Genomic DNA, 26939 nt, shown 5'->3' with positions numbered 1-26939 from the left:
AGTGGCAGAGGAGGTTGTTGTCTTTTCGGAGGTTGTGTAGAGAATGACAGGCCAGTTGTTTGTTTGTTTAGATTTACCACTCCATGGAGTGGCCCGGGCCCTTACTGTCTCAAGGACGGCCCGGAAGTGGTGGACAGGCCAGTGTTTGTTTGTTTAGATTTACCACTCCATGGAGTGGCCCGGGCCTTTACTGTCTCAAGGACGGCCCGGAGGTGGTGTATGTGCGGTTGTTGAGCTGTTGGTAGGTGTCTTCTTTTACCTTGGGGGCAGGTATTCTTTCATGAGCATGATGAGTTAATCGATGTCGGTGTGCTGGACGATATGTGGAGCTGCTGCATCTCTTAATAAGAAGCGTGCAGTGGCTGCGCAGTCTTTCAGGTAATGGATGAGTGGTGTGTGCGTGTGGGTGTGTTGCAATGTGTACATGTGATGGGCAGTGTGTCGCTTAGCTCCGCCAGGCAGTGATATCCTAGCCGGAGACTATGTAGCCGTGTCTTGGGGTGGTCATGAGCGTATCCTTAGCATCGTTGGTGGCAGCACAGTACCAGTTGGCGCTTGGGGAGCCCTCAGCCGCGAGGCGTCGGACCTCCTTTTGGCAGGTTAGCTATGATGCTTTTTTTAACCGCACTGGTGAATTGAGCTCTGGATCTAGAAGAACACGGCTTATCCCCTCAAATTCCTCCTGAATTGAAAGCTAAAAGATCTATAATAGTTTTCAATGTAGATCAACACATTTTAAAAAACACAGAGGAAGACAGCACAGGAAATACTGCAGCACAATTCTTGGATTAACACCATCAGCAATGTTTTTAAATTTCCAAATTCCAAAACTATGAAAATAACATTTGCTGCAGCAACAGCAATCAAAGCAGCAGATCAAGGCATAAAACTCTTCCAAATGAGCATCCCAGGACACCAGATTCAGCAAGAAAAATTCTACAATATCCAAACCTGCTTTAGATGCTACGCATTAGAAGACCACAATACCAATTCATTTCCTCACCAGAGAGGTCTTAAAATTTGTTCAGAATGTGCTGATACAACACACACTTGGCGGTAATGTACCAGTTCAATCAAAAACTGCGTAAACTGTGATGGGAAGCACAGGACGATGTCAATGAAATGCCCCAAAAGAAAAGACATAATCAAGGAAAAGAGGGAAAAGGAAAAGGACATCAAATCATACGCCAAAGTGACAAAAAAATCAATCAACTCCCTGGAACATCTCTGCATCACCACCAATGCCCATTAACAAGGAACTCCACCTAAAGATTTATACATGCATGCTGCACGCCCATATTATGAATATAACAGAACCGGGATGCTACGAGAGAGAATTGAACTCCACTTTAACTGCCAATAACCTTCCCTGTATCAAAATCCCCAAAACACCAGACTCTACTAAACTTATTAAGATCCTCACACGAGAAGAGGAAGATGAAGGAAAAGCTGGAGATGAGAACTCTAAACAAACTCGGGAGGATGTTAGGGGAGACTACAACAAAGGATCAAAGAAAGCTCAAGATAATGGAATTTGCAGGGAACCATCAGAAATAGGAACTATCACCACGTACGAGTCCACTCGCAAAACCAAACTCAACAGTAAAGATATCCAATTAAAAATCTACACCCCTGAAAGCTCATGCTGGCCTGATAATATGACACCAAAGGATCTGACCACAAGAATGATTGACAATATACTAAAGTACACTTATTCGGACCATACAATAGAAGACACATAATTATTCAATTTAATAGAATCCAGTGATATCAAACTTGACAATTCATGCTGGAATATGGTAGATGACAGTGTTTTTTTTAGGAAAATTAGATCTGGATATCTGGCCGACAAAACATCGCCACCGAAAGACATACTAAGGAGACACAGGAAACACTCTAAGTAAACTAACAGCGTCACCATAAACCAAAATGGTTACTCATACATTGAAAATTATTCTACACAATGTTCAGCATTGGTACAACAGAAGAATTACACTATCAAACATTTATAAAGACACTGATCCTGACATCATCCTACTAAACAGTCATTGCATACCAGATACCCAAACCATGAAAATACCATATTATAACATAAAGAAAAACACCTTTAACCACCACGCTGACGGCTCTGCAATTGCAATCAAAAGAAACATAAACTACAAGACCATTGATGACTTTCTTTCTGACATATTAGCAATTGAAATTGAAACCTCAACAGGTAAAATTATATTTGTAACTTTATATCGGACTCCTGCTCGTACATTTATACCTATTCCTGACTTCATAAAACTTTTCAGACGACAGACACCAGTTTACATGATTGTAGATCTGAATGCCAACCACCCATGCCTGGGCTACCAACATTCTAACACAAAAGGCAGACAGATACACACTCTAATACACAACAGAATCATACAGCACATTGACCCAACTTTCCAACATTTTACACACCAGATATTATACTCACTAATCACAGAACATACCATAATACTTGTATAACTCCTGGCCCGCTCACCACCACTGATCATATTCCCATAATTATGACAGTTTCAGCCTCACCTATATTGACTGACCCCTGCACCGTCTAGACTGAACACACAGGTGGCAGAGAGGGATAAATTTAAAGAGTACATTGATGACAAATTAAATTACGACAACTTAAATCTTATTGAGCTAGAGAATATAGACACTGAAATAGACAACTGGCATAATTCCATAGACTCTGCAATCAAAAACTATATCCCAATCACCAGCTACCGTCAGTTGCCAGCTCCAAAACTAACTGAGGACACAAAACAAATAATAGTGAGATTTAACGCCATAAGGAATCATTCACATCAATACGGATGGAACTTCTATCTCTTCAGAACATACAGATACCTCCAAACTATACTCGAAGCAAAGATAATAGAAGAGAGCAACAGGAACTGGCAACGCTTAATTGAGGAAACCGCCACCATGTACAGGAACCCAGAAAAATTCTGGAACAAAATCAAGATAATCACAGGTAACACCTCTCCAGACCCTCAATATTTGCTAGATCACACCAACACTGAAATATACACCAAAACAGGAAAAGAACAATTACATCGTCAACATTGGGCTCTGATATTCAGTAATGAAGAAGAAGAGGAAGATAATAATGACGAGGTTCAACATTATATGCAAAACAATCTGCACAGAATTACACCATACGACTATTCTGACACCACACACCTCGGAACAAGCATCGTAGACGAAAGGATCACAACTTAAGCTACTTAAGAAAACAAGCCCGGGAGAAAGTGGCATCAATAAAACCATTTTACAACAACTTCCTGACAACGCACTTACAAGACTCTCTCATATATTCAATAACACCCTGTCAGCTGGCTATTTTCTAGACAAATGGAAAAAAAAACAATTGTAAGGCTTATTCCAAAACAAGGAAAATCACCCCACAAAGTCGAGAACTATCGTCCTATTTCACTGCTTGAAGTACCTGGAAAAATACTACAGAGAATTATCAATAAAAGGCTTAGGACGCATTTAGAAATCAATAATATATATAATGAAAACCAATTCGGGTTTAGAACAGGGAGAGGCGCCACACATGCCCTCGCAGTGATCACTGAACAAATCGCAAAACATAAAGCACATTCGGGACAGTGTCAGGAAATCCTAAGAGACGTTACCAAAGCATTCGACAAGGTTTGGCACACGGGGCTAAAATACAAGATTCTGCAATTACAACTACCTGTTACTACTGAAAAATTTCTCTGTGACTTCCTAGACGACCGTTGTGCAGCAATAAAGATCATGAACCACATAGGCCCAACATTTGATTTAGCATGCAGAGTCCATCAAGGGAGTGTCCTCTCTCCAATGATCTTGAAACATTCAATAGGCACATCAACGTATGCTATGCTGACGATATAACACAAATAATAGGGTATCCAGGCAAATCTAAGAATATGATGAATAAACAGACAGAGCGGGCAATTCTAAAAGTGAACAGATTTGAGAAATTTTGGAGGATTCAGACAAATCTCATGAAATTTACACCACTACACCTGGGTGCCAGAGGAACTAAACCGTTAAATATAGGTGAAGACCTAATAGAATTCAAACCTGAGGGAAAATGTTTAGGACTACATATAACAACAAACGGGTATTACCAACACACACAGGACAGGAAAAATAAAGCACTTGCAGCTCTAAAGAAGCTCTAAAGACTACAGGAAATGCCAAACAAAATTAAAATTCACCTAGTCAAAGCACTAGTGCTCCCGATTCTAGATTATACTCCAATACCCGCCCATTCTTTCAGCAAAACCCAGATAAGTAAGTTAAAGAAAGTCCAAAATAAAGCCCTAAGATTCGCGACGAATCAAAGATATCCACACTCACTGAACACTCTTCAGATACATGAAATTACAAATACATTACCCCTAAACATCAGGCTGCATGAAAGAGCTAAGATAATATGGGATAGATTAAAAGACCTTGAACATCATGCCATGATTAAACTGAAGGAAAACAGAGAAAATATTACTCGATACAACCGGAATTTCCCTAGTAGCCTAAATTTATATAATACTGTACCTGAACCGATATGTACCTGAACCGATAACACTTACCACACTCACCTGAGGCGGTTGTAAAATCAAAATGATAAAACCGACTTCCTCCGCACTCCTTCACTCCTGAAAAGGAAAACAATATTAATACATGTATATACAAAGACCATTTGCGAGAATAATTGACCTGGAGAACTAGGGATCCTTTTCCCTCTGCTCCGCGCCCTGAGTTGCCGGGCGGGGGTTTGTCTTACGCGGTGTGTGAAGCAGGGTGGCTTCCCGTGGGCAGCTCCTCCCCCCGGCAAGGGGTGGTGACCCCCAGCTCTGTCGGCAAGACATCTGGCAGCGGGGAGAGGCGGGGGAAGACTGTGCATCAAATGTCTATAAACTCACAAGATCTGAAAAGAAGGTAAATATAAAGTTTAGTGAGAAGGCAGATGGACTTCACACAAACCTAGTTCCTCACCTTTGCTCCGCGCCCTGAGTCGTCGGGACGGTGGGGATGTCAACATGGCAGTGAGGAGCAAGGTGGCTCCCCGTGGTCAGACCTTCTCCGGCGAGGGGTGGAGGCCACCAGTAGTGTCTGCAGGCACCTGGCAGTGGAGAAAGGCCAGGGTGGACTCTGCTACAGACATTGTACAGCAACATTGCTTATTATGTAAATATGTATATATGTATATAAATAACCATGGCGGTTGGGTTAGCCAGGCTCTGCTTATAAAAAAACAAAAAATAAAATAAAAAAAATATAAATAAATAAACAAAATAAAAAAATGATAATGATAATAGTGGTAGAGGTAATAAAAATAATAGCAACCTTCTAGGTTGGGTGATTAAACCTAGGGTAGAGTGTACTGTTAAAAAAAAAAAAAATCACATAAAAAATAGCAATGTGGCCTGCCCACAATCTTTAATCTACTACTTTCCTTCAATTTCTTTTCTTTTAATTCTTCTGTCCAAACTCTTTAATATTCTCAATCTTTCTACAAGCAAAGAAAAAGAAGAAGGCGCACACACTCGCCCACGAGCTGCCGAGAAAGGAGCAGCTTCGCTCCCAACGTCTCTTCAAACCAAAAGGCTTTGGCCTGCAAAAAAAAAAGAAAAAAAGAATACCGATAGACACCCGGCAGTCACTTCGAGGCGCCGCGGTCTTCCCTACGTTCCCGGTGGATAGAGCCTCACCTAAGGGTATCGCTGGAAGATCGCAGCAACTCACCAGGTATAAGTGACTTTCGCCACCTCTGCTCCTCTTACTCCACCCTTTCTTTTCTTCGTACCGGCGACAGAGTCAGGATCGGGCCTTAGGCAAGCCCGCTCCGCGCTCTTTAGCCACCGGGGCCTCTATTGTTGGCTAGAGCAGCCCAGACACCTCGGCAGCGTACAAGTCCTATCTCAGGGCTAGATATTCAGGGTTTTCTCCCTCCAGCTAGGATCCCCCTCGGGATATAGGCACTAGGGCGATAGGAAACAACAGTAGGTTGTTTATAGGCCACTCGTGGTTATAGCACCCTTAAGGCTGTAGCGCCAAAAAAGGCTGTAGCGCCACTCACTGTAATAACACTTTTACCACCCCAGCTTCTCTCCTACAGGGCTGCAGCATCATAGGACTCTGCCCTATGACAAGATGGTTGCTCCACGCCCCCTGACCGGATAATAAGGTACCGGATAAAAACTGCCAACATCCTTTCCGACCTCAGCAATGCCTTTTTTACCAGGACCCAGGTTCTCCACACTAAATGCTTCAAATCTGGCCCTTATATCATCATTGGTCTAGCAAGTGAGGCTGACCGCGAAAAACACACCACCCACTGGGCAAACGAAAACCTAAAACTCCCAGGCTTGAGCTCGTACAGTCTCCGGAGCAAATATCCGCCGGGACTATCCTTGCCTGCCGAGTGGACGACTATTTATTGAAAAAAACTAACGACGATCTCCGAACGGAGATCGAAGCTAGAAACGAAATCCAAATTGATGAAATACACACAATCCCGAAGGCTCACATGATTTAAATACGTCTCCGGTCGAAACAACAGGCCGACCTCATCAAAAATAAAGGCATCAAAGTCTTTTCGCAAATAGTACCTTCTTATAACATTAATATTGAAGAATACAGACCAGTCACTCAATGTTTTAAATGCTATAAATTCAGCCACCGCACTAACCAGTGCAAAGGAACTGAACAGGTCTGCTCTAAGTGTGCAGCTAAGGGCCACGACTACAGGAACTGCCAAACACCCACCCTAAAATGCATAAACTGTGAAGGGGAACACACAGCGGACTCCTTTAAATGTCCCATAAAACGTGAGAGTCAGCAACAGCAAAACTCTCCAAAACCTACCCCAATGACAACTACCTATGCCCAAGCCACCACACCCAATACTTCCACACAAACTACTCCTAACACCAACACAAACGCAGAGAAACTTCTGCTTGCAGAAATTATCATAAAGCATTCAATTCAAACCTCTTTTGGCGCCTTAAAAAAACAGGCAGAAACCATGAATTCCCTGCTTGAATACAACGGTTGCCCCACAATTAAACTTCCACCAAACTTCCAACAAACCAACCAACAACACTTTAACAAACATTTCCAACAAAACAAAGAGACACACTCCAACACTCCCACTCCAGGAACCCGAACTTACCACACCCAACGAAACCAGTTCCCCCTCACCTAGGGACCTGGGCACCGAAGAGGACTCAGCTTCTGGGGAATCGCAGCCCCAGAAGCCTCCTCCAACACAATCCACTCCTACCAGTACCACTACCAGTACCACTACCACTACCAACACAACCAACAACACCACATAAAAGACTGACATACAACGTCAGATCACTACCGCACCCCAACCCTCCCCCCCATCTACACGAACAGCATCAAGGGGTAGGAAAAACACCTAACACACTCAACAATGATCACAGTAGTACAACTAAACCGTCGCGATTTCTGGAATAACAGACACCTTATTTCAGAAGCAATTCGATCTATCGATCCAGACATCGTCCTCCTCAACCACACAGGCGCACCTCCTAAACCCATCAAACTTTACGGATACAACACACGTTACACGACAGGTACGCGCCATGACGGCGTAGCTGTCATGGTAAAATGTACCATCAAACACATACATATAGCCGACTGGTCTTCAGTCCACTTCCTGGCCATCAAGATCGAAACACAACATGGGCAATTTCTTATCGCCACAACGTACAGCAGACCGGATACTGGGCTCCCACTCACCAGCCTCAACAATCTCTTCAACCACACAAACATACCAGTCTACATACTGGCAGACCTCAATACCAGTCACACAGCATTCCGACACTCCAAGAACAACCAACATGGACACTAACTCCTACAGCTCACACAACTGAAACGCCTCCGTTTTCTTGGACCTGATTTTCCTACCTGTTATTCCCACAATGGGAATGGCAGGCCGGATCTCATCTTCTCCAATCGGCAATCCCTACCTTTCCACCACCACATCTCCCAGGGAACCCTCTGTGGTTCAGACCACGTTCCCCTAATCTTAAAAATACCCTCTAACCCCCCATATCCATCCCATCCCCACCTGTCCCTGACTACCGCTCCGCCGATTGGGAGGGATTCAGGGAAACACTCACAGATCTACACCGACCAACACAACTCGAAGGCCAACCCTATACAGAAATAGACAGTGCCCTAGAGACGTTACACAATGACATCCTGACATCAGCCAACAGACACACACAAAAGAAACAACACAAAATTCACATAGACTTCAGACCCTCCATAAGAACACAACGACTACTAGTGTGCTACAGAACACGCTTTCTACAAAACATGCACAACCACATACCCATCTACAGAGACCTTTGCACCCTTCGCACACACATACTAAATAGCCTACAGGATGATCACAGCGCTCACTGGAGGAATCTAGTCTCCCGTATGGACGGAGCTCGCTGCAGAAATCCTACTCAGTTCTGGCACATGATGCACAAGCTGAAGGGATGCCAGCGGGAAAGATTCGACTACCTCCTAGTGAACGGTGATCGAATCACCAACCTAGACCAAGTCACCAACACCTTCCAGACACACTGGTGCAACACCTTCCAACCACACCCTTTCCCTCCCCATGAGCCCAGTATTGCCCACATACACCATATCACCGATCTTGTGCGCCAAAACCTAGCAAAAACGATACCACATAACATTATACACTTAACACGCCTAGACCCCCAACACCCTCTCATCACACCCATTGAGGAGGAGGATGTCGAAAGGTTGCTCAGGCACACTCCGCGGCGATCCCCCGGTCCCTCAGGAGTCACCTGGCCTTCCCCCTGAAATCATATCCAGCCTGACAAAAATTTTCAATGCTTGCCTTGCCCCTGGATACTTCCCAAAGGCTTTCAAAACTTCAAACATCACCCTTATTGCCAAGCCCGGTAAAAAAAAACTCTCACTTACCAGAAAACTATCATCCCATAAGCCTCCTTGAAATTCTTGGAAAAACTTTTGAGCGTCTAATCAATTTAAGATTGAGAGGGTTCCTCGAAGGTAACGGATTGCTGGCACCACAGGAGTTCGATTTCCGAAGGAACGCCTCAACGGAGGACGCCCTTAACAGCCTACCTAAATTTCAACAAGCCATATTACAAGACAGCCCTCATGACAAAAGATGTCAAAAAAGCATTTGACACCGTTTGGCACACCGGTTTAAAATACAAAATTTGTAATAACATCAACCTCCCTTTTCTAACACAACGCATCTTGTGTAGTTTTCTGGAAGAGACAGACAAGAATCCGCCACGAGGGCAACTTTTCGACATTTTTTACCCCTCAGGCTGGAGTCCCACAAGGCTCCGTACTCTCCCTCACCCTTTTCAAGATGAATACAGCTGACCTGCTCCCCCATAGCCGCCAAGGATCTGAGCAGCCTGTAAAGATTTCACGACAGCAGCACAAAAACAAAACTTCACCTCTACAAAGCTTTCATTCTCACTCTCTTAACCTACTGCCCTCTTCCCCTCTCTCTTTCTGCTCCCTCCAACCTCACTAAACTTCAGAGGGTTCAAAATCGAGCAATTCGTTTCGCTCTTGGAACGAAATGGTTCGACTTCCGAACCTCTCTCTCCATTCACGAGGAGTCCAACATACCTTAACATAACACCTGAACCTTAACATAACACTCCACAACAGAATCGAAAAACAACTAAGCTCCTTCTCCGACAGACACACAATCACATACAATTTCATAACCATATATATATATATATATATATATATATATATATATATATATATATATATATATATATATATATATATATATATATATATATATATATATTGCGCTTCACGTTTTACAAATCTAGCTTATATCACATGTTCTTATTTACTCAAAATCCCTAATTGATTTCAGGACGTAGTTTTTCCGAAATTTATTTGATACTAAAACCATATCCTAGTGTTCCCTACCATACCAGTCACAAAGACATGCATACATAGGTTATAAACCTAGGACTAGGTTAAACTGGAATGAATATGTCAAAATTGTAGTTAGGCAGACAAAATTGTTTGGTTAAAAATGACACAAATATAAAAGGAAACAATTATGATGGAGATAAGGTATATTTCTTCAAAAAACCCAACCCAAACAACACATGGAAACCATGGGCAAAATTACTATCAACGGTGCGAGGAAAGCCTAGTAAGACGTGAATGGCTTATAAAATGAAGCGAATGTCTTAGAGAACACACTAAGGCAATAAAAATGATCCTCTAGTATATGAACACCTAGAAAGAAAACAACTTTAACAGTATGAAAGATTTATAGTTTTACCGAAGAAATATCTGGACCCCGATATGACAAACAAAAGACAATCGACTTAGGTATAAATTGTAACTCTCATGAGGTGGCTTTCATTTCAACTTAGGAGTGACATTGCTGAACCTAAGCACCAAACTGGACTCAAATCACTATCATTTAGGTTCTTTTGAATCCACTGGTCCACCATTTCTTGCAGCTCAGGTGAAAAATGTTTTTTCCAGTCTCCTACCATTCCTGAAATAACAACAGACGTTTTAGCAATGTGCATGCAATGTTCATGATAATGTTTCAAGAATCACAATATGAAGATTATTGGAAACTGGAGCTGAAAGGAGACAGGTGTCAAGAGTTTCATTATTGCTTCTTCATGGAAACTAAAGAAGCTTCAGGTCTTCTGAGCTATCAGTGCCATGCCTCAGGTTATATGTATCGCTGTTGTCTATTTTGTTAGAACTATTCTTGGTTACGAAACTCTGAGGAATGAATACATCATAAATAAAGGGATAATTTCTTCTTTGAGTTGTTCATATGCATCCTATCATGCTATCACGGCAGAACATGAGCAGTTTATGTAGGCGATTACTTCAAAGTATGTATGAGAAGCGTGGTTATGGTCTTATGATTCCATTACCTTTACCAAATGTTCACGAGACCATCCTATCGCTGTCTTCAATTTTATGAGGAATTACGAACACATTCTCCGATATGAAATAGTGAGAAATTTGTCTGTTCTACATAAAAGGACATGGTCGTGACCGCGGCAACACACTGTTCTGTGAAGCTTATTAGAAGTTTGTCCTGCGGACATGAGGCGAAATGTGCCAACAACATAACGCACAGCACATAAAAGGCGACCAAAAGTTCAAGAGGAAAGAAATCGTCCAGTGTAGAGCTGAGATGCTTTCAACCTTAAGTACAATCTGAACCAGGAGGTACTGGTTTAGTTGACCGGTGCAGTCATGGAAAAATGAGAGAGAGAGAGAGAGAGAGAGAGAGAGAGAGAGAGAGAGAGAGAGAGAGAGAGAGAGAGAGAGAGAGAGAGAGAGAGAGAGAGAGAGAGAGAGACTCATAGTAGCAAGTATTTGTTAGTAATTTATAAAGAGGAATAATTTGATTTGATATACAGTGTTTTTATTATTATTATTATTATTATTATTATTATTATTATTATTATTATTATTATTACTATTATCATTGTGTTTTTGTTATTCTTATTATTACTATTATAATTATTATTATTGTTGCTGTTGTTGTTAATTATTATTATTATTATTATTATTATTATTATTATTATCATTATTATTATTATTATTATTATTATTATCATTATTATTATTATCATTATTATTATTATTATTATTATTATTATTATTATTATCATTATTATTATTATTATTATTATTATTATTATAATTATTATTATTATTATTATTATTATTATTATTATTATGTGTTTTTATTTCTATTATTATTACTATCATTATTATTGTTGTTGTTGTTGTTGTTGTTGTTAATTATTATTATTATTATTATTATTATTATTATTATTATTATTATTATTATAATTATCATCATCATCATCATCATCATCATCATTATCATCATCATATCCTCATCCTCATCATTCAAGCTGCTTCTCTTAATCTTAGTACCTCTTAGGCAAGTCGGAAATAAACTGCTTCTCATGACAACAAGTCTCTTTTCATGTACACGTTTTAATTGTCTAAAAGGATCCTAAAGAGATTAATGCTTTGTAACATCTATAATCATCACCATTCCTGTAGAACATGACCTCCTCTTCGTGAGTTTTTTTTTATATTTTATCTTCGACGGGCTCCCCTCGAGACTTCATGGCAGAGAAGGAAGTGTACCGTGCAATCTGAAACAGAGATCGACAAATATTGTGGGATATGAATGAGTTCTGAATGTTCTACCTGTTGAAAAAGTAGACAGTGAAATATATTATCTTGTGAAGAAAAGGAATGTTAAAAGACCCGAATGGCACTTTTCAAAATAAGGACCTAAAGACTTATTAATAGAAGTGTTAAGTGTCCTGCAGTACAAAGAATAAGTGTTAAGTGTCCTGCAATATAATGTTTAATACCAATTACATGATGGTCGTCGATAGCAGTTGAGTATACATGCCACACCTATAATCTGTTTTTGAAAGTGTCAGCTATTTATTTAAGAGGAAGAGGGACTTGCGATCAACATCCCCACGATGGGTCTGGTAGGACCCTCAGTGTACGTATCGGCTTTTAAGACAAACTCCCTCAAGATAACGCAGAAGAGGTACCCAAGTCTTCCGCCTGTCAAAAAAAATAGGAGTCGTGTAACTTTAGATATTTGATGGCCATCCAAATACAAGTCACGACCTGGGTGAACCCTATGGGTACAGCAGAACTGTTTGGCTATAATCGTTGTGGAGGAAAAACGAGATTCACTAGTATCAGCTCACTGAGATATTCCCAGTGAAGTGAAAAATACTGAATGATGGTCAATATAGAATTAGCTATATCCTGCGTTGACGACGAAGCCAAGAAAAGGCAGCACATATTGATTGTACTGCAAGGAAACATGCAGGTGTCCAGATCGCCTAAGAGAATGTCCAGACTTCCAGATATGATGCTAACTGTATCATATCTGTAGCATAAGCTGATGACTTCTTAAAGATATTAAGATCATACGTAGTATATTCCGTCCTTGTATCTTTTAATTCTTCCCATTCTCTCTCTCTCTCTCTCTCTCTCTCTCTCTCTCTCTCTCTCTCTCTCTCTCTCTCTCTCTCACTCTCTCTCTCTCTCTCTCTGTATCGTCACGGGTAACAGGACGTCTCCGCATAAATCACTCCAGGATTTCACACCGTACCTAATGAAAGGGTTTCCTACGCCTTCCTGTGAGAATTATTTTGTTCCATAGACTGCATGGCATTTCCATGTACCGCATGGCATTTTTGGATATCAAAGTATAACAATAGTAATGATAATGCCCGAATGGCAGGTAACCGGGACACGGGGACACTAAGAAAACGTGATCCCATTCAAGGTAAACTCGGCCAATAACATGACATCCCCTTCCCAAAAGAGGCGTGAGGCACCTCATTAGGATGCCTCACGACTAGACGGTGCGCGGGACAAGGCATCGGCAATAATATTCTCACTGGCTTTTACATGGTGAATCTCTAAGTCATAGTCCTGTAAGACCAGACACCACCTCATCAGCCTCTGATTGGAGTTTTTCATTTTATGCAAGAAAATGAGCGGATTGTGGTCGGTGAAGACCTGCAGAGGCTGTCCCGTCCCTTTGACGTACACTTCAAAATGACTCAAACTCAGCACTAGGCCCAAAGCCTCTTTCTCAATAGTGCTGTAAGCCCTTTGATATGGTAACAACTTTTTAGAGTAATAGCCTATGGCGTGCTCCAGTCCCTCATGTTCTTGCATTAACACACCACCCACACCATTCTGACTGGTATCCACATACAATACAAATGGTTTTTCATAATCAGGCATGCACAGCACTGGGGCACTGACTAATATTTTCTTAATCTCCACAAAAGCTTCCTCACAAAGCTTATCCCAACAAAATTTTGACTTCTTATTCAGCAACTTGGTCAGGGACATGGCAACATCAGAGAAATTCTTACAAAATCGCCTGTAATATCCACTGGCCCCTAAGAATCTCAGTATCTCCTTCCTATTGGTGGGTGGAGGGAGATTTACAATATCTTTCACCTTGGCTTCCACGGTTCTCACTTCACCTTTTCCAATCTTGAAACCTAAGTACTCCACATTAGCTTCACGAAATTACTTTTTCCTAAGTTGACAGTAAGGTTGGCATCATCCAGCCTCCTGAACACTTCCTCCAGCAGCTGCACATGCTCTTCCCAACTCTCAGTGTACAACAATATGTCATCTATGTACACAGAACATCCCTTCAAGCCCTTCAGTACTCTGTTCATTAACCTCTGAAAAGAACTCCCACTGTTCTTCATCCCAAACGGAAGAACTTTGTACTGACACAATCCATCCATGGTGACAAAAGCTGATATGGCTTTTGCCCTCTCAGTGAGTCCTACTTGCCAGTATCCCTTTAACAAGTCAATTTTTGTTATGAAGTTGGCACTTCCCACATGATCTATACAATCATCAACTCTAGGGATAGGGTAAGCATTAGGTTTTGTCACCATGTTAACCTTCCTATAGTCCGTACAGAAACGGAAACTCTCTTGACCAGGCTTGGGCACCAGTACACATGGCGAGCTCCATGGGCTCTCACTGGGCTCAATCAAGTCATGTTCCAGCATATACTCTACTTCTTTTCTCATGATATCTCTTTTCTGCAGGTTAACTCTGTAGGGATGCTGTTTGATGGATTCAGCCTCCCCAACATCCACATCGTGCACCACCACATTCGTTTTTCTAGGTGCATCAGGAAACAAAGAATTGAATCTTTCAATTATCTCCCTAATCCTTTCCTTCTTTTCTAGCTCCATGTGCCCCAGTTTATCATTTAAATTCCCTAACACAGCTGAGTTCTCTAGCACCATCCCTTCACACCTGCTCAGTTTCACTTCGGACCACTTCTCTTCCGCCTCAGTATTTACATTTACAACACTCACAGTACTTACTCCTTCTACTACATCACCTCCATTTTCTCTGTCCCTTTCATGAAATGGCTTCAACATGTTTACATGACACAACTGGTTCTTTTTCTTCCTCCCTGGAGTTTTTACAATGTAATTCACATCACTCATTCTCCTCTCAATCTCCCAAGGCCCGCTGAACCTGGCCTTGAAACGATCACCCTGCAATGGGAAAAGAACCAATACCTTGTCCCCAGGCTGGAAAGATCTGGCCCTCGCCTTCTTGTCATACCAGCCTTTCATCTCACTCTGACTATTTTTCAAATTTTCCCGAGCAATTTTCCTAGCTCTCATCAATCTGTCCTTGAAATCAGATACATATTTCACCACAGTATGAGGCTCCTCTGCTCATAACCATTTTTCTTTCACCATCCTTAAAGAACCGTTTACCTCATGCCCATACACTAACTCAAATGGGCTGAAACCAGTTGACTCCTGCACACTGTCCCTTAACGCGAACAAGGCTAGTGGCAATGCCTCATCCCACTCAACACTCATCTCCTCACAATACATCCTGAGAGTGTTTTTAAGACTTTGGTGAAATCTTTCCACACAACCCTGAGACTGAGGATGATAAACACTCGACAGTCTCTGTTCAATCTTTAGACCCTTTAGGATTTCCTTGAACGTGCGAGAAGTGAAATTACTTCCCTGGTCTGACTGCAACACCTTAGGAATTCCCACCCAGGAGAAAAATTTCACCAGTTCCCTCACAATGTTTTTAGAGTTTATACTCCTGAGGGGAATGGCTTCAGGAAACCTGGATGACATACACATAATAGTCAGCAAATACTGGTTTCCCCTCCGGGTCCTTGGTAAAGGACCTACACAGTTTATCACCACCTTAATGAATGGCTCCTCGACCACAGGTATAGGGTGAAGGGGGGCAGGGCGAATCACCTGGTTCGGCTTGCCCACCTTCTGACACAAACCACAAGTTTTACAAAACTCTTTCACATCACCTCTCACTCTGGGCCAGTAAAAATGACACAGGATTTTTCCTAGGGTTTTTCTGACCCCCAGGTGTCCTGCTAGATTACCTTCGTGTGCCATCTCCAAAATTTTCTTCCTATACACCCATGGCACCACAATCTGCCTTTTCACCATCCAGTGATCGGAGGTTGGGGCTGTCAGGGGCCTCCAACTTCTCATTAATACCCCGTTATTCACGTAGTAACCCACGTACTCATTGTCAAGCTCACCCAGCCTTTTAGCCTCATTCCAAGCAGACTTCAAGCTTTCATCACTCTCCTGAGCTTTTATCAACTCGCTCTTTTCTACCAGAAAATCAAGGTTGGGCTCCACCTGGCCTACAACCGGTTCATCACTCGCACACTCCGGGTTAGTTCCTTTTTCATCAGGTTCCTCAAACAGAACGCCCAGGCCTTCGTCCTCCTGCGTTGCTCCCTCGGTGTCCATGCGTTCCCTCCGGGCCATCGCTCGGGTCACTGCACAGACTGGGAACAATTCAGGCACCTCTGCCTCCCCATCTGTTGAGGGAGGGGCTTCTGCCGGAGTGGTGGTTTCTGTCATCCCTATCAGAGGGTTGTCTATCATCTGAAGTTTAGGGATAACTCGACCTCCAGCCAGGTCGTTCCCAACCAGCATATCCACTCCATCTACGGGCAGTGTCTCCTTCACTCCCACCGTCACCTCTCCAGTGACGTATCCACAGTCCAGCCAAACTTTGTGCAGGGGAATACTGAACTTGCCTCCTGCACCCTTGCATGGGACCTCTCTGGCAGTGCTGGTCTCCTCATTCCATGGAAGTACACTACTTAAGATCAGACTCTGGTCAGCTCCCGTATCCCGAAGGATTCTGATCACCTTCTCTGGACTTCCCTCCACCTTCACTGTGCCCTTACTGGTGAAGTGCTCAAAGCCCTCATCTTTCTGCGGCTCCTCTTGTATCTCTGCATTCATATTCTCCACATACTTTATCAGGTCTCTTTGGGCGGCAACTGCTCCCACTGGCTTCGGCCGTCCCTTCGGACACTGGTACTTCTTATGCCCACTACTTCCACATCCAAGGCACTTAACTGCACCTTCATCACCACTACCCTTCTGGTAATAGGTAGTGCTCCTGGGCCTACTCCTATAGGGCGTAGACCTCACGTTGTGGTCGGCTGGCGGGGGCATGGTGTAAGTGTGGGGAAAACTATAGTTGTCAGGGCGGGGCTGGTTTGATCTGTGGACTGATGTCGAGCTCATCTGGCGGTCATTCTTATATCTCTGATGACCATAATTTTTGTTGGAGAATGGCCTTCTCCCTCCATGGTGTTCATCTCCGTTCAGCCCATGGACCGCACAGTACTTGTCAGCTCTGCGTCCGGCTTCCATCACATCTTTCACGTCGTGTGATACGAGCTCATATTTTACACTGAGGGGCATTTGGCTCATAAATTGTTCCATCTGCATAACTCCTTTTTACCTCCTCAACTGTAGTGGCTTCCTCGGCCTTCAGCCACCGGTCCAGTTTAAGGATAACCTCTCGAGCCATCCCGAGATAAGTATCACCTGGGCGTTTTGTTGTCCTGCGGAACCTTTCCTAGTACACACTCGGACATAGAAGGGTTGATCCCAACACTGCTTCCTTCACCGCTTCATAATCACGCGCGTCTCGCTCACTCAAATTCACATATACCTCTCGGGCCATTCCCTCAAAATTAGACTGGACTAGTAATGCCCAATCATTTTCATCCCATCCCATCATCTTTGCAGTTTTTTTCAAATTGAACGAAGAAGTTTTCTTCCTCCCCTTCCACAAAGTTAGGCATACTGATGGCCTTTCTCTCTAAATCCCCGTTCCCTTGAGCACCATTTCCTGCCCTGGTCTCGTTTACTTTGTTTCGACTTTCTGCTCTAATCTTTTCTATCTCAATCTCTTTTTGCATCTGTATTTGCTCCCTCTTTATCTGCAATTGCTCTTTCTGCAACTCCACCTCTTGCTGCTTCCGCTCCCTCTGTATCTGTATTTGAAGTTTCACTAACTCAAATTTTTCACTACTAGAAAGGCCATCTGTTCCACCAAGAGCACCCAGGTTTATCTCACTGACCCCAGCACCTTCCTCTACACTCTCCCCATCATTATCCTCACTTTCACCACCATCATTTTCAAACCAGCTCCTCTCCACAAGAGCATTTTTCAACTCCGCCTGCATTTCCTCCTTTTTCTTGGATTTCAACTCCACTTGAAACCTCTCAGCCACTGAACATAATTCCTCCTTGGTTAGTGTGTACATATCATGCACACTCTTCGACAGAAGGAACATCTCAACACGTCTAGCGGCCATGATTACAATCACTACACTCCACAAAATATTCCTCCAAATATTCACCACAATACATGCACAGTTTTAAAGAAATATTCCACACAGGTAAATTCCTCCCAACAATCACCATGTAACCGCCACCGATCACCATGTAACACTCGTTACACTCCACAAATGTTCGTAGATCCCGGACGGGCCCCCATATTCTGTCACGATCGCTTACTTACTTACGATCGTACGATACCGGTTATCTTTCCAAGAAAGTGGGCGTTACACTGATCCCGGAAAGTTTTAAAGGTCTGGATTTTTAAAGGCTTCGAGTGCCTACCCGACCTATCCGAAATCGCCAGAATTATCTCTCACTCTACCTTTACCTTGACACAGCACACCTGGAATTACCTCTAATACCAGATCAATGTTGGGGTAGTAGAAAACACGATTATTCTATATTACAAGCACATATATTAACACTAATTATAATTCACAAACAACATGAGGTAGTACACGTTACTACATGACGTTCTCGTCACTTCCCACAACACCAGAACCCGTTTACACCTCCACCAGTCACCGAAATTTTTCCCCTCAACCGCAGGAATTTGCTCAGACGCCACTACCGCGTCCCCAGACAATAATTCCCGTATTTCACCTCCTCAAGCCTCATAGGAGATTACCATCATCACCAAAGATTACCCATAACACCATAACATCATCCCCAAAATCACCAATACACCACAACACCAGCTTCCAAGGTCAACACCACAACCTCCACTCACAAAATGGCTGCCAGTTTGACCTATGACCCCTTCGAACAGCGTCACCGGCACAACTCTACAACCGAATTTCAGCGGACAAGAGCTCTTGGTACCACAAAAGACTCACTAACCTGATCCTGGATATCAAGGTTATACCGCTACACCACTAATAGCTCCACAAACTCACTCCATCACCAATCCACACCAAGATCCTTTCCTGAGAGACGCCACCTTCCTCCCTAACTCACGACCCAAGGCGCTCTGCCTTCCCCTCCTTGGAATGTGTTGTTGCCCACTCAAGCTCCCCTCGTTTCAACGTATTTCCACCTCTATTATACTTCCTCCCTTATACATACAAAGATATACTCGTATAGAACTTAAATTATGAAGAGAACAATACTACATGATATAAAATGAGTAAATAAGCCTTACACTACTTATAACAATAGTAATGATAATGCCCCAATGGCAGGTAACCGGGACACGGGAACACTAAGAAAACGTGATCCCATTCAAGGTAAACTCGGCCAATAACATGACAAAAGTCATAGCGGAGAGGCCTGCTATGCCTTGCTGTGAGGATTTTTTGGTCCCATAGACAGTACGGCATGGTCTTATTAGATATTTAAGTCTTAGAGAGTATGCTGCCTGTTCTTCTACGGGTAATTTGAGACAATAGGTCGCACCATCTCTCTTAGGTGCTTAGAGTGGATGCCTGAGCAGAGATATTTTTGCAGGTGCTAAGGCATCTCTACACGTGGCTGCAATTTCAAGTAAGATTTGATAGATGTTTTTTTTTTTTTACTTTCTTTTATTTATCTTGTTCCATTTTTTTTTCTTTACATCATCTTTACGTTATCTTTTCCATTATGTTTATTTGTTATATTATAGATTGTATATTTATTTTCATTGTTTAAAATTTTGTCCACCGGCATGTGCCTATGTTGTTTCGCCACTAGGTAGTACTTCATCCGTCAGTTCAGTCCAGTTCGCGTCGTTTGGGAGAGATCTGAATGTTTGCTGTATGTATGATGAGTTGCACATATGTAAGATGAATCTATACGTGCTCCCGTGTAAGAAAATTTTTTGTCTTTGATGTATATTTTTCTCCTTTGTACTGCAGATATATATATATATATATATATATATATATATATATATATATATATATATATATATATATATATATATATATATATATATATATATATATATATATATATATATATATATATATATATATATATATATATATATATATATATATATATATATATATATATATATATATATATATATATATATATATATATATATATATATATATATATATATATATATATATATATATATATATATATATATATATATATATATATATATATATATATATATATATATATATATATATATATATATATATATATATATATATATATATATATATATATATATATATATATATATATATATATATATATATATATATATATATATATATATATATATATATATATATATATATATATATATATATATATATATATATATATATATATATATATTTTTTTTTTTTTTTTTTTTTTTTTTTTTTTAGTAGTTTTTCTATGACAGATTTACATAAAAAGAAAAAAAAAATACATGTGTAAGAAGGCTTATGAAAAATCTTACTTGATTTTTTTCTTTTTATTCAGCTTTCTGAAACGATGACTCCATCTGCACACTTACGTCTTTGAGTATTTGCCTATGTAGTCGTTGAGTTTTATGAGTTCCTGCATAATGTTAGCTTTCAGATCCTCATAAAAGACGAAATACATATTTGGGTGATGTCTTTTTCTTCCAGGCCTCTCTTATGTGTGGCTTGTATGGGCACTGACTGCATTGCTAGAAAGTAAACAAAAATATAGAATCATATTAATGAATAAATCAATAAAAAAAAAAGTTGAAATACATAAAAAAAAAAACATGATATAAATCACACAATGCTGAAATAGTAATGAATGCCTTACAGAATTCTTCAAAATTCCTTTTATTTGGAAAGACATTAATTATTGAAAAAAAAAAAAAAAATGGAAGTACGAAACTATCACGTCTTTGGGGTTTCTGGCAATGTATACTACATGCAACTTAGTAGAAGCAAACGTTCTTAAACTGAAGTGTTTTTTTTTTTTTTTTTCAATAGAATAGTGATAGGTTTGCTATGACTTACCATTGCGCTAGAAATTCTTATATTCATAGACATTATAATAATTTCATGAGATTACATATTAGGACATATTAGATAAGAGCTTCAGCTCTTAAAGGGTACAGTGTTGTTGTCTGACCTTTGACCTATCTAGGAGGTTTGGTGCCTGCAAGGAGAGTGGGAAATTATTCTTCAAGACACGAGGGGTGGGTGTCATTTCTGCCAGCTGCAGACATACACCGTCTTCTCTCCTCTTCCCGGGACACAACTTGTCAAATGCCTTATAATAGGCATCTAGGGCAACTGAGTCCATGATATTTAGATCAAACATCATGTCCAGACTGAGAAGAAAAGGAAGATCCTTCAAATTCAGCATTGGCCTGCGAAACTATTATGAAAGCGTTCAAGTTATCTATAGCGGAAAATAAGTCATTTTCACATATTTTTTGTTATTTTATATACAAAGTAAACTAATTCTTTGAATTTGTAAAATTCATTACGTATGTATGACATAAATAAGAATGTATAAATGACAAAATGACGTTCAAATACTCAAGAGTTTGGGAGCACATCCATATGGGCGTGCCGGCCTTGGGATTGTCGAAGTTATTGTTGTGGATCATTGTCCACACTATTTCGTGTATCCACGTGGTGCCAGACCTAGGAAAACCCACTATATATACATAATCGGTTTCAAACTGGTGAAATGTCGAAGAGAATATACATATATATATATATATATATAGAGAGAGAGAGAGAGAGAGAGAGAGAGAGAGAGAGAGAGAGAGAGAGAGAGAGAGAGAGAGAGAGAGAGAGAGAGAGAGAGAGAGAGAGAGGTAGGAGACAAGAAACTCCCTGCCAGCACACACTGGGACGTAGAGGCAGTCACCTGTATGGTACCGACAGTACTCACGTGGCGGGCCTGTGCGGCGTTGTCTGGCACAGCAGGTTGTAGGGAAGCAGGTGTATCATCATGTGTTACCCACCTTGGAGGAACAGCACTGGTGGCACTCCACTGTCATTTCTATTGTAGTGGTGTGTCCACCACTAGATGTGCGCTGAGTGCTGTTGTGTACCACTTTACGATGGACTAAGGGAGCGCAGTTGTTGGTCAGTACACCAGTGTATTTATCCCAGAAGGCGAGTCTCGCACACAGCTGGTCCAACTACATGGACAGCGCCACCCCGTCCATGCTGCCAAGACAAGTGGATGGGGTGTGACATATTTCACAACACAGCAGAATGGGTTATGCGTCAACTGGTATCTCCTGTATCAGGACCAGTATCGCGGTGACATTGTCAGCCATAGACTTACTGTTGCGTCTCCTTATCCTGGAGTGTGATCGCTCAGGTAGGATCCTGTAGAAGGTGTCCCGTGCATGGGTGATAGCGTCCTCATGACATAGAATTCACAGAACAACTATGTGAGGTCATCTTTGGGCATTTTCTTCTCCATGCAGCATATAATTCAGCCTCCCCGGCAGTAGCGGCTGTGCGCCTGGCAGCCGCCATGTCACGGGCCCAACGTCAGAGCTCAGATCACTCTGGTAGAGGGTGTAGATGTGTTAACCTGCTCTCGCTCAGCGACGGTTTCATTTCACACCTCTCTCATTGTTAACGCTGTGTTAACGCCACCACCATCCCCCACTACACCAGTTTGTGCAATAAGGCGGTAGAAGGTCGTATTTAAACTCATACTACCACTTTCACAACAAGCGCCTTCAGATAGGGTCTCACTGTATATCATTTTCAGCAAACATCCCCCGCAAAACGCTCTCAGATCAAGAAGCCGCGCACACATCCCCCTTGTCTTGACTTGTCTTGTGTTAGCTTTATTACGAGGCCTGACGTCCCTGGGACGTAAAAAAAAAATGATAAAATAAGACGATCTCTCTCTCTCTCTCTCTCTCTCTCTCTCTCTCTCTCTCTCTCAGACAAGGAACAATCATGATTCTAAGAGAGAGAGAGAGAGAGAGAGAGTGTGTATGTGTGTGTGTGTGTGTGTGTGTGTGTGTGTGTCCTTAAAATAGCAAAGCAGACAACAAGCTCACAACATTTCACTCGTAAAAACATAATGAAAGGATGAAATAAACAAATAAAGAAAGAAATTAAAAAGAAAGAAAATAATACTCTTCTTAAGAAAAAACTGAATAAAACAAACAAGAAAAACGGAAGAAAAGAAGGTAGAAAAATAAGAAACGAAATGACAAAATAGAAAAAAAAACGCTGCTACCTTGATAAAATAAGTAATGAAGGAAAGAAGAAAATAATTACGAAAGAAGACGAGATGACATCAGACACAAAGATTAATACATATCTGCTTTAAAAGAAAAAAATAACCCATAGAAAAACATACACTCACACAGACAGGCAAAAGAAAAAAAGAGAGACAAATCACAAACCAACCGACCACAAGAGCTTCGCATAACCCAAAGCTTCGAGACACCCAAGTGAACCGAACCAAACACGCGACCACGACCCAACTTACCTACGCCTGACAATCCCACATAGCCAGTTCCTCACGCGCATCCGCTACTAGGCGCGTCCAACAACCCTGTGCTTCTCACCTGTGTAAAGTTCGTTCTTCTCTTCGCGTGTGCGTCAATGGGGAAGGAAGCAGCATGGACTTTGATAGTGGTGATAATGTCAGTTTTTCCCCCTTGGTGGGGAGTTTGGGGAATGGATTCCCTTTCATCGTCTTCGTTTTTCTTCTCTTCCTCTTTTAGTTCGTTTGGCGTTCTTCCTCCCTCTTCCTCCACCTCCTCTGTTTTTTCATTAATTCCTGATTCGTCCATCATTTCTTCTATCACCTCCTCTTCCATTGTTTCTTTTGAGACTTCTAGTTCTTCTCATCCATCCTCTCCTTCCCTTCCTAAACCACCTCATTCCTTTAATCCTACACCCGTTTATTCAACTTTTCATTCAACCTCCTCGCTATTTAGTTTCCCCTTTACATCAAATTCCTCTTCACTCTCCCCTCCCTCCTCCTCTCCATACTCCTCCTCTTCCTCCTCCTCTTCCACCACTGAAGATCGTCTGCTGGTTAGAAGAAAACGAGACTTCGGATATTTCAAAAGTAAGAATCGGTGTCCTTGTTTCCTGTTCAAGACTTATATATGGCAGACATGTAAATTGTGAAGTTGCTAGAGATGGAAAAAATCCTTGACTTAGGAGAGTAGTTGTATAGTTAGACTGCTTAAAATAGTGAAGAGACTTAATAGGAGTAAGAAGGAGTAAGAAGTTAGTTAATAGACTAATTATTATATTAATGGTGTGTGTGTGACGGTTAATGAATATGATTGATTGTTAGTGTTTTAGGGGTTTGATTTTTTTTTTTTTTGTGTTGATTTTAGCCCTTGCTTAAACGTTAGTAGTGAGTAACTGAATTAAATAATTGGTAACATGAGTATAATGATAATCTTACTGCGGGTACGAGATTTAAAAAAAAATAATACTTGCCAAAATGAACAGCGTAATACCGCCTGTAAGTGTAGATTTTGCCATAAAGGGTAATCAAAGAAAAGCAGAAAAAAGGGGAGGTGACTATTTCTCTTATTTCTTTCCCCTTTAAATATCCTAAACATTTTTTTTTTAACTACCCAAACGACTTTTACGATTTCTACACCTGTAGGATACAAAGAGGGTATGGAGAAGTGTAACCGTACGGGCTGGGGCTACTGGTGGGAAGAGTCTTGTGACAACATCGCCCACTGTCCTGACCTGAGTGATGAAACGCGATGCACCTGTGACATGATGGTGCCTCTTGAATATATATGTGACGGCTACTTGGACTGCCCCGACCTCACTGACGAGCGTGGCTGTAAAGGTAAGGAATGAGAGCCTATGGGAGGGACTGGGAGGGGAGTGAGGGTGTGGTGTTGGAATAATAAGATTGGAAAAAGAATGTTGTGGAAAAAAAATGTTGTGAAGGGATGTGATGTTGAGAAGGTGTGGTGTTAGGAGAGTAAGGTTTGTGAGTAATGTTGAAGGAACGCTTTGTGTAAGAAGTGTTATAAAAAGTAAAGAATGCAACAAATTGGAGGGAAGTGAAAGAATTAAAGTTAAAAAGAAGAAAGGAAGGAAGGAAGGAGGGAAGGAATTGAAGAAAGGAAGACGGGGGATAATAAAGAAAAGTGAGAGAAAACCATAAAATGAGTGAAGATGGAAAAAAAAGTGAAGAAAGTGAAAAGAATAAAAATGAGCGGAAAGGGAAAGAGAAAAGAAAAAAAGGGAAAAGAGAAACGAATGAGAGGATGACCTTTTTATACATAATACAGTTGTAGGAAAATTAACATACAGATCCCCCTAATTTCTCCTCCTTCTCTTCCTCTCCCTCATCAGGCTGCAATAGAGACGAATTGAGCTGCATGGCCAGAGAGGGGGAGGTGCAGATGTGTGTTACGCCCTGGCAGTTGTGTGACGGTGTGGCGCAGTGTGTCGATGGTGAAGACGAGGCCTTCTGCTGGCGCCTGGAACCCACACCTGACGACGTGAAGGTAGGTGTGTGTGTGTGTGTGTGTGTGTGTGTGTGTGTGATTTCTTACTTTTTACCTTTTTTTTTGCTCCTCCATCTTTCTCCTCTTGTATCTCCAAACGTGAATAAAAAAGTAAATAAAAGAAAACAAAAAAAGAACAAATTAAAATTCCGTTTCTTCTAATTATCTCTCCTACTCCTCCTCTTCCTCCTCTCCCACAGGGTTACGTCAACTTCCGGAGCGATGGTTACCTGCAAGTCAAAAGAGGACAGAAGTGGCGCCCCGTCTGTTTGGACCCAGACCATGACCCAGCCCCTTTGGTGACTCATTTCTGTGACCTGGTGGTGGGAGACAGGTGAGGGAGTGAGTGGATGAGGGTATTTATGAGTGTGAGGGGCAAGAGGGGAGTGAGGGAGAAGCGAGGAAAGTGAAGAGATGGAGTGAAGGAATTCCAATACTGTCTCTTCCCTTACCAATCCTACACCTGTCCTTCCACTCATCTCACCTATCCTACAACTGTCTCAAACCTGTTCCCTCCCACGCTTCTTCTACACTTGTCGCACATCTCCCACTCTCATTCACCCTCTTTCATTCACCAGGTATAGCAAGGATGTTTATAAGGTGGAGGCTGTGAACACGTCAAGAAAAGTTAGTACCAGCAGTTGGGCGCGGTACGAGGGCGTGGGTGTGCAGGTGGGACTGGCGGACAGCTGTGAGGGTGGACACGTGCTTGTGGTTACTTGTGGCGAGCCTGACTGTTATGCTGGAGAAGGCCGTGTAAATATAACAGGTGAGAGGTGTTTTGGGGGGGAAGGGAGATACGTATGTTTTGTTCTTATGTTCGTGTGTGTTTTGGTTGGATTTTGCGTGCGTGTTTGGATAGATTTGCCTGTCTTGAAATAGGTCTGAGAAGCTGGAAATGGTTGTCTGTGATTGGAAGTGGTCGCGTGAGTCTGGAAATGCTTGCGTCAGACTAAATTTGCATGCGTGAATGAGTGAACAGGAAACCTATTTTACTACTCTATTTTACCACTACCCCATTTTACCACTCCCCTGTACTCTCACGCAAACGCACGCACACGCAGAGAAACAAAGCAAGCGAGTGGTTGGGGGAGGGGACGCCGCGCCCTTCCAGTGGCCTTTCATCGTCGCCATCTTGAAAAACAGCGTGTGTTCTTGTGGCGGCACCATCGTCACCCCGTCTGCCATCCTCACTGCCGCCCACTGCATAG

The 26939-nt window shown here is 41.7% G+C and overlaps 1 protein-coding gene and 1 long non-coding RNA gene across 2 annotated transcripts in view; one reads left to right on the top strand and one right to left on the bottom strand.

Annotated features, from left to right (window-relative positions):
• Positions 1 to 10180: 10180 nt before the first annotated feature.
• Positions 10181 to 19301, bottom strand: LOC135089944 (uncharacterized). Its single transcript, XR_010261688.1, has 3 exons — positions 19235 to 19301; positions 12149 to 12254; positions 10181 to 10609 (listed from the first exon to the last, which is right to left on the bottom strand). It is a non-coding gene; the product is annotated as an uncharacterized LOC135089944 (long non-coding RNA).
• Positions 19302 to 23738: 4437 nt separating this feature from the next.
• Positions 23739 to 26939, top strand: part of LOC135090063 (uncharacterized) — a 30516-nt gene continuing 27315 nt past the window's right edge. Inside the window, exons 1-6 of the mRNA XM_063986326.1 lie at positions 23739 to 24308; positions 24864 to 25058; positions 25574 to 25728; positions 25929 to 26062; positions 26307 to 26497; positions 26793 to 26939. The exon at positions 26793 to 26939 is cut by the window's right edge and continues 4 nt beyond it. Of these exons, the coding sequence (XP_063842396.1) occupies positions 23837 to 24308; positions 24864 to 25058; positions 25574 to 25728; positions 25929 to 26062; positions 26307 to 26497; positions 26793 to 26939 (1294 nt within the window). The 5' untranslated portion in view covers positions 23739 to 23836. The remainder of the gene's footprint in view (positions 24309 to 24863; positions 25059 to 25573; positions 25729 to 25928; positions 26063 to 26306; positions 26498 to 26792) is intronic.

The sequence above is a fragment of the Scylla paramamosain genome, chromosome 34, assembly GCF_035594125.1.
Source record: "Scylla paramamosain isolate STU-SP2022 chromosome 34, ASM3559412v1, whole genome shotgun sequence".
NCBI lineage: Eukaryota > Metazoa > Arthropoda > Malacostraca > Decapoda > Portunidae > Scylla > Scylla paramamosain.
The sequence above is the reverse complement of the archived record's forward strand: the minus strand, read 5'-3'. Positions and strand labels throughout refer to the sequence as shown.